General features: G+C 46.2%; 1 protein-coding gene across 4 annotated transcripts in view; it reads left to right on the top strand.

Annotated features, from left to right (window-relative positions):
• Positions 1–15,034, top strand: part of KIF17 (kinesin family member 17) — a 41,656-nt gene that overhangs the window by 11,085 nt on the left and 15,537 nt on the right. For all 4 annotated transcript variants that reach the window (XM_054009245.1, XM_054009248.1, XM_054009247.1 and 1 more), the window contains exons 4-9: positions 138–327; positions 8,014–8,466; positions 9,786–9,883; positions 11,185–11,332; positions 12,145–12,239; positions 12,592–12,716. In XM_054009245.1, coding sequence (XP_053865220.1) covers positions 138–327; positions 8,014–8,466; positions 9,786–9,883; positions 11,185–11,332; positions 12,145–12,239; positions 12,592–12,716 — 1,109 coding nt within the window. The remainder of the gene's footprint in view (positions 1–137; positions 328–8,013; positions 8,467–9,785; positions 9,884–11,184; positions 11,333–12,144; positions 12,240–12,591; positions 12,717–15,034) is intronic.

A 15,034-nucleotide genomic window follows, 5' to 3' on the forward strand; every position in this document is an offset into this window, starting at 1 on the left:
CTCCTGGAAAGTTTCCAGAGTGGTCTGTGGTGTTTCAGAATCTAGTGGTCCTGCTGTAACCTGTGTTCATGGATTCATAGATTTTAAGGCCAGAAGAGACTGTTCTGATCGTTGTGTTGTGCTCTTCCTGCTTGCAGCTGAAGGAGCACCCAGAGAAAGGGGTGTATGTGAAAGGGCTCTCCCTGCACACCGTGCACAGCGTGGCCCAGTGCGAGCGCATCATGGAGACGGGTTGGAGAAACCGAGCGGTGGGCTACACCTTGATGAACAAGGATTCTTCCCGCTCCCACTCCATCTTCACCATCAACATGGAGATCTATGCTGTAGGTAGGTGCCAGATTCCTGGATCAGGCCTTTGGGAGACTGAGCATAGAACCAACCTGTGCAATGTGGTGGATAATCCCAGAATAAAAACTGGCGCTTGAATACAGCTGAGCAAATAATTGATTTTTCTGTTCTATTGCTGAACCACAGTATTTGTGGGGAAAAAATCAGTTTGTTTCTAAATGAAACTGAATGTTTTGAGTTTTTCCTCACCAAAACAAAAACTGAAAACATTCCATGTGGGTCCAAATTAAATGTTTTGAATATCCATTCAAATGGACGTTTTCAAAACGTTTTGTTTGGATTTTTTTAAGGTATTTTGACATTTTCAAAAATGTTGTTGTCTGATTTTTTTGGCCAAAACTATTTGTTAAATTTGACCAACATTTGCAAATGGTTTCAGAGCCCTTGAAAAATGCATTTTTCAGTGAATGCACTATTTGCTGAAAATATTTTGTCCAGTTCTAGTCTAGAATGAGAGCTGTGTCTTGGCACCAGTATTCACTACAGTGCAAAGTGACTGAGTATTTTTTAAATGTCTTTTCCCTTGCTCACCCATGGAGGGAGGGGGACATGTGTCCTACACATTGTTTGGGAGCATATTTCCCTCTGTTTTTCTTTTTCTTCTAAAATCCTTATTTGATGCTGTTGAAAGGTGCTGGACTGACAGCCCCGGTGCTGAAGGCCACACTTGCACTTGGAATTCATAGACTGTAAAGCTGGAAGGGACCATTATTATCATAGAATCAGAATCATAGAAATGTAGGGTTGGACAGGGCCTCGAGAGGTCATCAAGTCCAGTCCCCTGTCCTGAGGCAAGACCAAAAAAACCTAGACCATCCCTGACAGGTGTTTGTCCAACCTGTTCTTAAAACTTCCCATGACGGGGATTCCACAATCTGCCTTGGAAGCCTTTTCCAGTACTTAACTATTCTTATAGTTGGAAAGTTTTTCCTAATATCTAATCTAATCTCCCTTGCTGCAGATTAATCTGATTAGTTCTTGTCCTGCCTTCACTGGACATGGAGAAGGAGAGGTTACTTACCTTTCTGTAATTTGAGTTCTTCGAGATGTTTGTCCTTATGGGTGCTCCACTGCAGTACTCATGCACACCTCTAACTAGTCTGACCTCGTACTTAACACAGGCCAGAGAACTTCACCCAGTTCTTCCTGCATTGAACCTACGAACTTTTGATTGAACTACAGCATATCTTTTAGAGGATATCTAATCTCAGTTAAAAGATCCCAGGGAAAGAGAATCTCTAGGTAGTCTAATCCAGTGGCAAATTACTTTCACTGTCCAAAAAATGTGCATTTTATTTCCAGTTTGGATTTTCCTGACTTCAGCTTCTAGCCACTGGACTTTCTTTACTCAATAAAGTATGGCTAGTAACAGGGCAAGTTGCCCCCAGATATCACCATGCCAGTGTGTCCCAACCTGGACCTGGAAGGATCACCAGTAGGAGTGAAAGAGGAGTTCAGTCTCCCATGCTCCACTGCTGAGTGCTAAGAGTCTGGTTTTATTTCCTTTATCTGATCTCCATTCATGGGAAACTTGCACAATGTCTTCCAACTGTAATCGCAGGTGCTGCTGATATCCCTCATTTCCATGTATAGAGAATTTACCACCAAACATTTACTAAAAATGGAGGAATGAGGAGTGACCCTCAGAATAACCCAATTAGCAGATCGCGTGAGTGTTAACCGTGCCTTGATTTGCTGAACCAAGTCCTGCTTCACCAACCTCTATAATGTGGGACCCTCAAATCCTGACGTTGGCCTAAGAACCAAAAGTAAATGCTTACACTCCTCTTGTGTTCCAGGTAGGGCTTGGGTTGCAGTCTAAATTGGAATTATTTGTCTTGTTTAGAGGCTTTCAAAAAGTGGTGCCTCTGTTTTTGTAGCCCAAACTAGCAGGGTGAGAATGGCTTGTCATTTAATTAACTTCTGAGGGAAGCCCCATGCATTCCACGGCAAGCTGGGCCTAAATTCTGTTTCAGTGTCTCTGGATTTTGCAGTGCTGTAGTGCAGCAGACTGGAAATTCTGCATCCGTTTCATTCACAGTTGAGATTGGACGTTTTTACTGGCTTTAACGTGACAGTCATAATCCAGACAGTATAGTGGCCTCTGCTCTTTATTTTGCAATTAAATTACATTTGTTTTACCCTTTGTTCATGTTTTCGGTTTTTATGCCTCAAGATTTGTTATTGGCAATCCAGAGCTGCATAGTAGAAGATGGAGGAGAGAGGGGGGTGAAAGATGGTGTTTTGGCAGCTGTATATTGGACAGTCTGAGTTTGGGGCAATTGGGGAGGTGTAGGAGCAAGTTTGGGATTGTGGAATAAGCACATTAGCTGGATGTTTCTACTAAAATGACCACATCAGTCAAATAGTTAATAAAGTTGATATTTAAACGGTCATCTTTAGGTTTCAGATTGGACCCCCATTAAGATGAATGGGGAAGATCAAGCTGTCTGCAGTCTTGGGAAGAAACACAGCATCACTTACTTACAGTTCAGATTTTTAAGATTCCCTTCACAACCACGAGGTCTACAAAAACAACAAGGAGTCTGGTGGCACCTTAAAGACGAACAGGCTAAGGTGCCACCAGACTCCTTGTTGTTTTTGTAGATACAGACTAACACGGCCACCCCCTGAGACTTGAGGTCTACAAAGACTTTTTAATGCACATTTAGATTCCAGAGTGCAAATATGCAGCAAATAGTAGATTCTGTGGCAGATTTATGAAACACACAGGTCTCTTCCCATTAGTCCTCTCTGAGCATTCAAAGGAACGGGTACTTTCCCCTTTGGTTTGGTGGGAGGGAAGAAGTTTTAGATTTGTCTCATGCTTCTGCTGTCAGAATTAGTTGATGGACTAGAAGAGAATTAGACAGTGACAGCCTGACTTTCCAACCTGCTTGCAGGCATTTTAGCAAGAGTCTGGGGACTTGTTACACCATGGAAACTAACCCAGTAGTTGTATTGATTGAAACAAACAACCTCCTTGGGTACAATTACTGGCAGGAGCCAAAACAACTACTTAATTTTTAATTGCCAGTTGCTACTTACCTAAGCTGTAAAACCCCCACTCTTCAGAATGGCCATTTGCCCCAGGGCTCAGAAAGGACAGTAAGAAGGGGTGGCACTATTTTCAAACTCCACCTATTTTCCCCAGTTTCACCCACAATCCCTGAGCTGCCAGATGTTTCTGCCAGAATGATCAGTGATGAAATAGCCAGCAGTGCTTTAGGTCATAATAATTAGGGTTCGGTGTCAACACCCCATTGTGATGAATAGGCAGTTAATGTCTTGGAGCTATTGTTTCTGTCTGTCTAACTGAGAACTCAGCTTTCACAGAGTGCATCAGTTTATGCTTTGTTGACATTTGGAAGGTTTTCTTCACAGCCTTAATGGCTAGAAACTAATTTTTTGAAATGAAAGTTTAGATTTTGCAGATATTGATGGGGCCATCACAGTGGTGCTGACCCCGTTGAACCCTTGATGCGCTCCATTGTCAGCCTCATGCTGTTCTAGAGGCTTGTGGCCAGTTTTACTCTTAAACCTGGGTTTGTGATGGCTGGGAATAGCAGGGAAAGGGATGTTTGAAATGAAGGATGATCCAGCACTTAGGGTGGTAACCTGGCACATGGGAGACGTGGATTCAATTGTCTGCTCCGTCACAGACTCCTTATGTGACCTTGGACAGGTCACTTGGTCTCTCTGGGCCACAGTTCCCCATCTGTACAATGGGGATACTAGCCCTGCTCAGCTTCATGGGGGTGAGGATGAATCCATGAAAAATCATGAGGTGCTGAGATACTGTGATAATCAGGGCCACATTATCTACCATAGGTAGAGTTTGCAAAGTCTGACTTTGTAGCCTAGTTTTATTCACTGGAGAATCACTCTCCTTTTGTTTTATTTTCCTTAGTTCACTGAATGAGCATTTGCTACTTATCTAGCACCTCAGATGCTGACTGGCAGAATGGGGCTTAGGGAGGGTCTAGGACAGTTGTTTTCCGCCTAGTGAGCTACTTGAAAAAGAGACGAATGCGTACCTTTAAAAACACCTTCCTTCTGGCTCAGAGTGCGCTGTACACCCCCGAGAGTGGGGTAATTTATGGAGGTGCTGAGAGACTGAGAGTCAAATGGTTCAACACACCCCAATGAATCAGAGCACATTGGAGTTCTGGGGTGAAATTCTGGCCCCACTGAAGTCTTTGAGGACAGGTTTTCACCCTTCAGTCTTTAGTTAGCAGGGGTGGGCAACATGCCCGCTCCCTGGATGGGGAAGGAGTGGCTCACATGGGAGAGAAATCCCCCTGGCCAGACTGGTTCTGCGGGGAACTCCTTGCAGCTTTTCTCACTCATGCAGACAGTTCTAGAGTTTAAGGCAGGAAAGGATCACCAGATCATCTACTCTGACCTGTATATCACAGGCCCTCAACACCACTTGGCACCAGCCCACTAAACCCATCAACTGAAATTAGACCAAATTATTACAGCCCACAGGAGACTAGCCTGTTCTGTGCCACAGGCAGAGATTACATGGGACCGAGTTGCACCAGTGCCTGAGGCCCCACAATGGCAGGGAAATGATTAAGTGAGATATACCCACTCAGCTCAGGGGCTTCTTAGTTAACAGAGACTTTCCCAGCGCCCAGTGTTCAGACTTTCTGGGCAGTTTGCAACTTGTGCAGTTTTAGCGTCTTTTGATCTTCACTCTTACTTATTTTTGCTTACTTTTCTGTCCCTATTTCCCTTACCCGAAATAAGCAAACAGAAAATTACAAACTGGTAACCACTTTGTCTGTTCTCCAGCCAGCACATTTAAAACTCACTTAAAATCACTACCAGCATTTCGATCAATCAGCTGTGCACAGATCCTGCTTGATTACGCCACCGTGACAGGTTCGGTCACAGAGACCCCCCCTTGGGACTGCCACCTGATGTGCTGAGACTACCTCTGAGCCCGTTTTCCCTGCCAGCTTGGGACTTTAGTACGCTGTCTTGTTGAGCCAGACACGCTAGCCTCCTGCAAACACAGACCCAGGTCTGAACCAAGTCCTCCAAATAGCAGCAGACTTAACTGAAAAGAGCTTAAGAAGTGCTTTTGTCTCTAGCACCCAGACACCGAGCTCCCATTGGATCCAAACCCCAAATAAATCCATTTTACTCTGTATAAAGCTTATACAGGGTAAACTCATAAATTGTCCGCCCTCTATTACGTTGATAAAGCTGTTTGCTCCCCCAGGAATTAATTACTTACTCTGGGTTAATTTATAAGCAAAAGTAATTTTATTAAATAGAAAAAGTAGGATTTAAGTGGTTCCAAGTAATAACAGACAGAACAAAGTAAGTTACCAAACAAAATAAAACAAAAACACGCAAGTCTAAGCCTAATACATTAAGAAACTGCTTACAGATAAATCTCACCCTCAGAGATGTTCCAATAAGCTTCTTTCACAGACTAGACTCCTTTCTAGTCTGGGCCCAATCCTTTCCCCTGGTATAGTCCTTGTTCCAGCTCAGGTGATAGCTAAGAGATTTCTCATGACCTGGTGTGGCTCTATGTTTTTGCCGCCCCAAACACGGCAGTCAGGCGGCCTTCGGCGGCACACCTGCGGGCGATCTGCTGGTCACGCGGATTCGGTGGCGTTTCTGCGGGTGATCTGCCGGTCCCGCGGCTTCAGCATACCCGCCGCCGAAGCCGCGAGACCGACGGACCTCCCGCAGGCATGCCGCCAAAGGCTGCCTGACTGCTGCCCTCCCAGCGACCAGCATGCCGCCCCAGGCATGCGCTTGGTGTGCTGGTGCCTGGAGCCGCCACTGCTCATGACTGCAGCCCCTTTGTTCTGTTCCACACCCCTTATATAGCTTTGGCACAAGGCGGGAATCTTTTGTCTCTTTGGGTCCCCACCCATCCTTCTAAATGGAAAAGCACCAGGTTTAAGATGGATTCCAGTACCAGGTGACATGGGCACATGTCTTAGGAGACCCCAAGCCTTCATTGTTCCTGGCCTGACTCACAGGAAGGCTTGGAAGTAAACAGAGCTATTTACAACCAATTGTCCTAGTTGATGGGAGCCATCAAGATTTCAAACCACCATTAATGACCCACACTTTGCATAATTACAATAGGACTTCAGAGTTGTTTCATATTTCTAGTTTCAGATACAAGAATGCTACATTTATACAAATTGGATGACCACACTCAGTAGATTGTAAGCTTTGTAATGATACCTTACAAGAGACCTTTTGCATGAAGCATATTCCAGCTACATTATATTCACACTCATTAGCCTATTTTCATAAAATCATATGGAGTGCAACGTCACAGTCACCTCAGAGCCCTGTCCCACCTGTTCACTGTCCCACCTCTAGCCATGGGCATTGCTGCTGAAGCTTTAGAGGAAGGCGATCCCCCCTCAAAAAACAAACAAACCCAGAATACATGAGCATGGGGGGGGGGGGGGGGATTCCTTCCTGAGCCCATTATACTTAGCATTATTGTGGGGTGAAAGGCAGGAAGGAAATGTTACAGAGGGGAGGGTCACTTCCTGGTCCCTGGTAAACAAGGTGTTAACTTCAGCTTAGCTCTTGGCTTCCTCATGCAGTGGTACTCAGGGAGAGCTGTACATTGGTTGCCCCATTGACAAAGGGGGCAGACTCCTTTTAGGAAGGTCAGGCTCCGTACCCAGGCTCAGAGGGCTGGGCTGAATCCCAATCTGGGGAGTTTTCTTGTTTTCTGTTTATATTCCCCATTGTCCCTTGAGGAGGAGCAGACGTTGACAGTGCCCGTCTCTCCTCCGGCTGAGTCATTTCACCAGCTTCTAAGCAGTAAAACCTGAACCTTGGAGAGTGTGTGCAGCCCCTCTTGGGATGCCAGGAACCCACATGGTGACGTCTTGATAGCGTTTGTTTCCCTGGGGAGGGGCACTTCCTGTGTCTGTACATCACAGGCAGACCTATGAGCATCACCATACACTGAGGCAGCTTTGATTCAGGCCTAGAGAGAAGCTGTAGGCTGGAAATTGAACTAAATATTGCTTCCAGGCTTCTTGGTTCCCCCAACCCTTTCACGGTAGTCCACTTGAACGGATCCTTCTCTCTGGCCATTCACATCCTCTGCTGCTTGTACTGCCCATGTGTTTCTTCTGGCCATGTTGAATTCCTACCCCATTGACTCCTGACTCTCATTTCCATTCTCCCTTATCTCCACCCCTTTAATTTCTCTCTCCCTGCCTGGCATTTATCATTTAACTCCAGGAAACATCCTGGGGGACATAGTTTGTATGAAAGAACCTGTACAAGGTAAGGGTCCCAATCCTGCACGGTGCCGAGTGTCTTCTGCAAAATTCTGTGTACCCTCATCTTCCAGTGAAGCCTATGGGAGTTGAGAGTGCTCATGGGGTCAGAACTTAAAGCGGTTCAAGAAGTTTTGTTGTGTATTCTGGGAACCAAGACCCTGATTCAGCAAAATAGGTAAGCACATGATTTCAATGGGACTCAAGCCTGTGTTAGAAGTTATGCATATGTATATGTGCTCCGCTGAATCGGGGCCTATGTGTATACAAAGTCTAGGGCTCAAATTGAAATGTGATGCCTAAGGGCAAGAGGCCTGGTCCTTGTCTGGTGAAGTTGCTTCTTCTTAAAAGAACCCGATCCCACATTGTTTTCTTGCAGATGAGAGAGGGCAGGATCACCTGAGGGCTGCAAAACTCAACCTGGTGGATCTGGCTGGAAGCGAGAGGCAGTCCAAAACCGGAGCCACAGGGGAGCGTCTCAAAGAAGCCACCAAAATTAACCTCTCTCTCTCAGCTCTGGGCAATGTCATCTCAGCCCTGGTAGATGGCAGGTGCAAACACATCCCCTATCGAGACTCCAAGCTGACCCGGTTGCTGCAGGACTCCCTTGGAGGAAACACCAAGACCCTCATGGTGGCCTGCCTGTCTCCTGCTGATAACAACTACGACGAGAGCCTCAGCACTTTGCGCTATGCCAACCGGGCAAAGAACATCAAGAACAAGCCCCGTATCAATGAAGATCCCAAAGACGCTCTGCTGAGGGAGTATCAGGAGGAGATCAGGAAGCTGAAGGCCATTTTGGCTGAACAGATGAACACAAATAACTTGTCAGGTATGATGCCCTTGAACTGCTCCAGAGTTGCTTTATCATTGGCCAGAAAATTACACCTTAAATATACGGAGTGCACATTGGCATTTCTCCCCAACCTCCCTTCTACCTGTTAGGGAAGGCTCTCTTCAGCCCAACGCCAGCAGCTTTGGCCTTCAAGTAGGGTGGGAGGGTTAGGGTTAGGATGGGAGTAGTCTGTTTTCAGATGGGGGGATACTTTAGGGCGGGGAGCAGTCTCTAGGAACCGTCCTCCATACTCCTGGATAGGAGCAGCCTTTCATGTAGGGGTTAAGACTCCAGGGCCTTTCTTCCCTTCCCCTGCCCCAGCCAGAACCAGCCTTCAAGAGAGCAGTCAATGTCCATGCCCCCTTCACCTCCCAACTGTTGATCCTCCCCTCCTGGGCCTGAGATTATGTTAGGTGGCCACATGAAGTGGCCTCATTTCCTTTGCTATCACATGGGTACTCCTGCCTTTTCTCTCTGAGGAGAAGTAAGGGAAGGGAGCTGCATAGGGGCTATGAAGCTTGAGAACCACAAGATCACTGCTCCATTTAACCAGACATCTTGCCTGCATCCCTGTAGCTTTAGGCTTGGGTGAAGAGGCAGCATTCTCCAGCAGTTAGAGCAGAGGATGAGGCATCAGGACTCTTAGGTTCTGTTCTCAACTCTGATGCTAATTCTCTGACCTAGGGCAAGTTGCATAACATTTGTGTGCCTCAATATCCCCATCTGTAAAATGGGGGTGAGAATGATCCCCTCCCTGAGTGAATAGCTAGATGAAACCCAGGGACAAGAAGACTCCAATTAGCACTGTCTTCCAAGCATGTCTCACTCTTGCATTTACTGCCATAGTCCTTTCACATCACTGCGGACCTGTACTGCTCTCAGAAATGTGATCCAGTGTCCAGGGAACGATGCCTTTCTGTGTTGAAGGGTTTAGAGTGCCCTACTCTCTAAACTACTTCCCACTGCCAGCCTGGCCATAGGCAAAGATCATACCATTGTAGCCCTCAGTTACATCCTGAAAAATAATAGCAAGAACCTATCTAGACCAGACTAGAATTATCTTCAACCTTTTACATACCTGGAACCAAGCTGTTTAAAACTCTGTCCTTCCACACAGCAGTGACTGTCTCTCAGGTGCAGCTCCATCACAGAGCATTCTCTGTCAGCATGGATTGTATCCTATTAGCACAATTTAAAGGAATGTCTAGGCTGACACATTCCCTATCATCTGTTAGCCTCTTTCTGTTGGTTAGTTGCCAAATGATCTGTGGACAATCCTCTGTTGTATGTGTGAGTAATCTTTCTCCTTTCCTTAGGTCTGTTACCTGCTGAGACTACTCAGCTGGAAGTGAAGCCAGCTCTCCTACCTGAACCCCAGCCAGATGTCGAGGCAGAGAAGCAGTTGATCAGAGAAGTAAGCCAGGGAGCATGACCCCCAAGTTATTTCCTGCTGGGGGTTGTCCACTTTTATAATCCTCAGCACAACTGTAGCGCAAGGGGGTACTGTGTGACCTTCTTGGTACACCTCTGCCCACGCACCTCAATCTTTGGTCTTGTACCATACACAAAACCTGTGTTGTTGGAGACCATGTTACAATACCACTGTTTCCCAACATTGTTTCGTTTTGCTTTGGAGATGGGATGGAACTGGGTTCCCAGCATGGGTCAATTTGCATTGTAGAAGTGCCTTAGCTTTCAGCACTCCCTGCTATTCTAGTGTGGAATCTCCTGTCAGCAAGGGGTTCAGTGAATCCGATCTGACCAACTATTGGGCCAAAGCCTGAGCCTCCTACTTGCTCCTTAGTTAGACTAAACTCCCAGTGACTTCAGTGCTGCTGGTTGCTTAGGTGATCGTTAATGAGATATAGAACCTTTCAGTTCTGTTGGTGGCTCTAATTTGGCCAAATTGGGAGGGACAAAAATTCGTTCCAATCTGATAGTATTTGGGATGTGGTTTGTATGACACAAAGCTGCCTCATTTGTCCCCAAAAATCATAACGACCAATTTCAAATACACAGAAGCCTAAATTCTAGATTTCCTATGAACCAGCACTTCTCTAGCCTGGAAAATTCCCATCTAATTGCAATTTTGGATTTGTCCAAGCTTGTCTGTGTGGGTCAAGATTCACAGAATCCACCATTAGAAAGGATCAGAAAATTCAGATTATGCATTGAAACCTCTCATGTAGCCTGGATATATGCTGGAGAGAGGAATGACTGGCGCGCGCACACACACTGATTACTCTGTCTTATTGACAGTCAAGGGTTTAATGCCATTCGTACATTTCCTGACGGCTGATCATCCAGGTTGGGATAGTCCATTTCCTAACATGCAGGTGTCCAAATTCATAATCCACCTCCAGAATCAGCACTGACTGGACTCCTCCTGGGCAGACTGGGCTGAGAGATCAGAGGGGAAAGTGCTAGAGGGAGCGAACTCCCCTCTCATTCTTAAAGGAGATCCCTCCAGGGCAGGGTTGAGGCATTGTTGCGTCAGCTATTCCTGTCCTGTGGATAAATGGAAAATTGCCAGTCACCTGTGAGCAGCCGCTGTGTTCATTTACATCGTAGAGTGGAAAATGGCTGTGAATACAGCTCTGTATTTAGTATATTGCTAGGGAAGTGACGAGCAGCCCAGAATGGGTGGGGATGGCCAGGAGTAGACCATGGGGATGTGCCGTGCCAGGCTGTCCACAGTGCCCTTGTGCCTTTCAGGAGTATGAGGCGAAGCTGGCCCGGCTGAAGGCAGACTATGAAGCCGAGCAAGAGTCCCGCGCCCGACTTGAGGAGGACATCAATACCATGCGGACTTCCTACGACCTCAAGCTGTCCACTCTGGAGGAAAACCTCAGGAAGGAAGCAGGTGGGAACGGGGAAGATTTAGAGAAGTGCTAGCTTTTGGGGGAACCCTAGAGCAGGGAGGATGTAGACCGGGGGACTAGCAACTGCAGACAATAGAACTTTGCAGCTTGGGCCACAACCGCACTTAGCTTGAATAAAAGATTTGAACTGCAGAGCTGACAGGCCCCATCATGCATTGCTGTACCTTAAGCCAGTTGGCTTGGCACAAGCCACACTTCTATGCACGATACGAGGGTGATAGTTTCAAACTTATCCATTATATGTGAATTAGATGTGCCCCTTCAATGCCTAGTGAGTAGCCAATATGGCTTGTCAACTAGGCAAAGTTTGGGGATTCCTGAGACAATTGTGACTTGCTGCCAGCCATGCTATAGTATTATCCTTATTCGTTTTGCAGTGCTGCCTAGGAGCTAGTTACTGAACAAACACAGACCAGAAAGATGGTCTGTGCCCCAAAGAGCTGATAATCCATAGCAGCTCTGTTACCTGTGTTCTCAATAGTTGGCTCAGACATTTTCTAACACAAAATGGTGATTTTTCTTTGACCGTAAGCCCCCACCCTCAGAGACAGACTGAGCATTGTCATGTGAACCTCCAAAGTTTTACCATCCATTGTGAAAACTACTGTATTCATGGAGGATGCTCTCTGGGTCTCCCATGGTTTTCCCCAAACAGGGTGGGGTGGCAATTGGCAGCTGTTTTGCTAACAGACGTGGTTGGTGCAAATTTTGGGTGATATTTTCACAGAGTGATGCGCTAGTGGTGCAGAGCTTGTAGCTAAGAGTTCTGGGTATTTTTTCTTGTATTCTCCAGATGCTATCCTGAGGGTTGAAACTCTCCCTGACCAGGCACCTTTGTCTCCAGGCCCTGTTGTCGCCGTCACAGAAACAGAACAGGTGTCCACCAAGGTACCCATCACCCAATGCTCTTTATCAGACAAATGGAACAAATCTAGCTGTCTATCCCCTGTGTCTGTGAGGTTCATGGATACTCATCAAAGAGCGTATTTATCTAGCCACAGTGCAGCTGCTTCTGGGGTGGAATGTGGCAGCTGGTTAACAGTGCACAGCAACACTACTAGGGCAGGAGATTACTATATCCTTAAGGGTAATGTGACCATTTTGGTGGCTTGTGCTGCAGGGGGAAGCAGCAAAATGACATTCCTTACCCAGAGTGGGAAGCTTCCTGCTTCATCGTGTGTCTCAGTACACATGCCGCCTGTTTTCAGAACAGCTGTCTTTAGTTGCCGTTTGCCCTCAGGACACAGCAGAGCCTCAGATAGCCCAGTATGTCGGGAGTGTGACCAGAGAGAGTCCTGGAGCAGAAGTGGCCATTGCTGCCGAGGAGCTTCCAGTGGCTGTGGACCAGCAGCAAGTGCTTGCCAGGTCAGTAACTGTGCCTCTGATCCGGCAGAGTTCCTTCTGTGCATTGCATGTGACACGCACAGACAGAAACAACCAGACCATTGCACTGTGTTATTATTATTAAGCTCAGACAGTGTGCTTAATGTGTACAAAACAGAAGAAGATGCGTCTCCTGCCCCACAAGGAAGTTCCAGTCTTGTTCAAACATGAAGAGCCAGCAGATCTGACATTAGATGTTGCCAAAATACAGAAATGACAAGAGTGAAATACTGGGGAACAGGCCACTTGAGGAGATTGCAAATGGGACAGCAAGTGTTTTGCTTCTGGGTTACCAGATCAAATGCTGCCTAACTCTGAAGTCTTTCCTTTCTTGGGGCTGTTGGCAGGCCTATCTTTGAACTGATGCATTTCTGTCTACTTGCTGTTGGTAAGGTTTAGAACTGAACAGACCACGGAGACAACTCCTTTTTCAATCCCAGAGGGGGTTCCTCCAGGGCATTGGAGCCCCGGTGGTGGGGTGAGTGTGGAGGAATCTCGCCTTGTTGCTGCCCATTGCGTAGCTCGATAAATGAGACTTTCCTCTTTAGGGCTGTCAGTCTGCTGTGATAAAACTCACCTTGAAAAATATGTTGGTTATTGTTACTGTAAAATATTTGCCCCAAAACAGTGAAAATGGAAATCAGCTGTTCTTGCAAGAACCACATCTGAACGAGAACTGGCAAATCGGTCCCTTCTGGCTTGGATCTGCTGTGGAACGAGGTTCAGAGCCTTGAACCCAAACTTGACCCTTGGAGTATGAAGAGCTTCAGATTCAAGGTTCAACTTTTGGCCCATCTTGAGTCCAAACTAGTTTGAAGATGGCACAGTTGTTACTCTACCCTGGAGAGGGCCTGACAGGAAAGTCCCTTTAAGCAGAATGACAGCGCATTGAAACAATATGGGACTTGCTGTCAATTCCCCACTAGTGGAGTTTCACTATATCCTGATTCACTCTTCGTGGGTTCCACTGGTTTTTGAGGCAATTGTGTGCCCTTATATTAAACTCTCAAGTGTTGAATGCTGCTTCATTCTGAAAATGGCCTTCTGCTGTAACTGCTTCTCCAGAAGGTTTCCCAAGGGCTTCTCTACTGCACATTTCTCTGTTGGGCATCTCTGAGGCTCAAACAGGCTATTAAAATATACAAGGGGGTGCAATTTGTAAATGATAAGCTATTCGCCTGTTAGGCTGTGTCAAGGCCGAATCCCCATTCTGTCACTCCGAGTTCAGGAAGTGGGAGCCCACAAGGACTTTAAAAATTAATACTGGCCACTCCAGGCTTGTATTAAATTCCCAAGGTTGCAGCTTCTCTCTGACCTTGGCTTGGTAAACGCTGCCACCACCCAAATGCAAAAAAAAACCCTTTGAACCCAGGAAAGAGCATTTGGGAAATCCTCCCTGTGGGTACCCTCAAGCCCTCCGGCGAAGAGCTGAGAAAGAAAACAAAGGAAATTAGCTGTTGCTACCAGGTAATCAAAAAGGCACAAACCTCTTAGGGACACACAAAATCCAATCCTGTTCTTAAAAAAGGTGAGTTTTATTAAAAACAAAAAGAAAGAAAAGATATCTGGAACTTAGGCTTTTGCTAGATTTTAAAAGAGCAATTCCAAAAATTAAGCACCCAAAATAGCTTTCTTGGGGGTTCAGCTTAAAGGTTACAAGCAAACAAAAGCATCCGGGGTTAGCACAGAGGAGAACCACAAGCCAAAATAAAGAATAAACCTGATAGATAAATGCAAACTGTTTCCTATCCAAATGATTCCTTCTAGGTATGGAAGCTAATATTTCATACCTGGTTCAAAACGTACACAGCATTCCTGCTTATAGCATTGCTGCTCTGCTCCTGCTTCTCCGGAGAACAACGGACAAAGGGAAAGTTTCTTTCTCATTTTAAAAAGTTCTAGCCTCCCATTGGCTCTTTTGGTTGGGTGCCCACTCCTTTCCTTTTACCTGTGGGCTTGTTAACCCTTTACAGGTAAAGCAAGCAGAGAACAGCTACCAAGAGGGATTTTACAGCTAACTGGCTGACTGAGTGTCTATCAAAGGGAGCTCCGCCCCCCTTTATTTATCACAGGCTGAGACAGCTCCAAAGAAATTATTCTGATTGATTGTGTCAAATCTCAACACTCCCTTGCAGAGCTTAGTTTGCTTAACACCCAAGGAAAGGAAACTCACTCCTACAATTACATTGTTAAACATCAAAGTTCTTTGCATATCAGGCAAGGCAGGGGTCCTTGGAGATGGGATTTTCAAAGCCTCCTTGGAAAGACTTTACAGCTCAGGATGTCTGCGGACTGTCAGC

The sequence above is a fragment of the Malaclemys terrapin genome, chromosome 19, assembly GCF_027887155.1.
Source record: "Malaclemys terrapin pileata isolate rMalTer1 chromosome 19, rMalTer1.hap1, whole genome shotgun sequence".
Classification (NCBI taxonomy): Eukaryota; Metazoa; Chordata; order Testudines; family Emydidae; genus Malaclemys; species Malaclemys terrapin.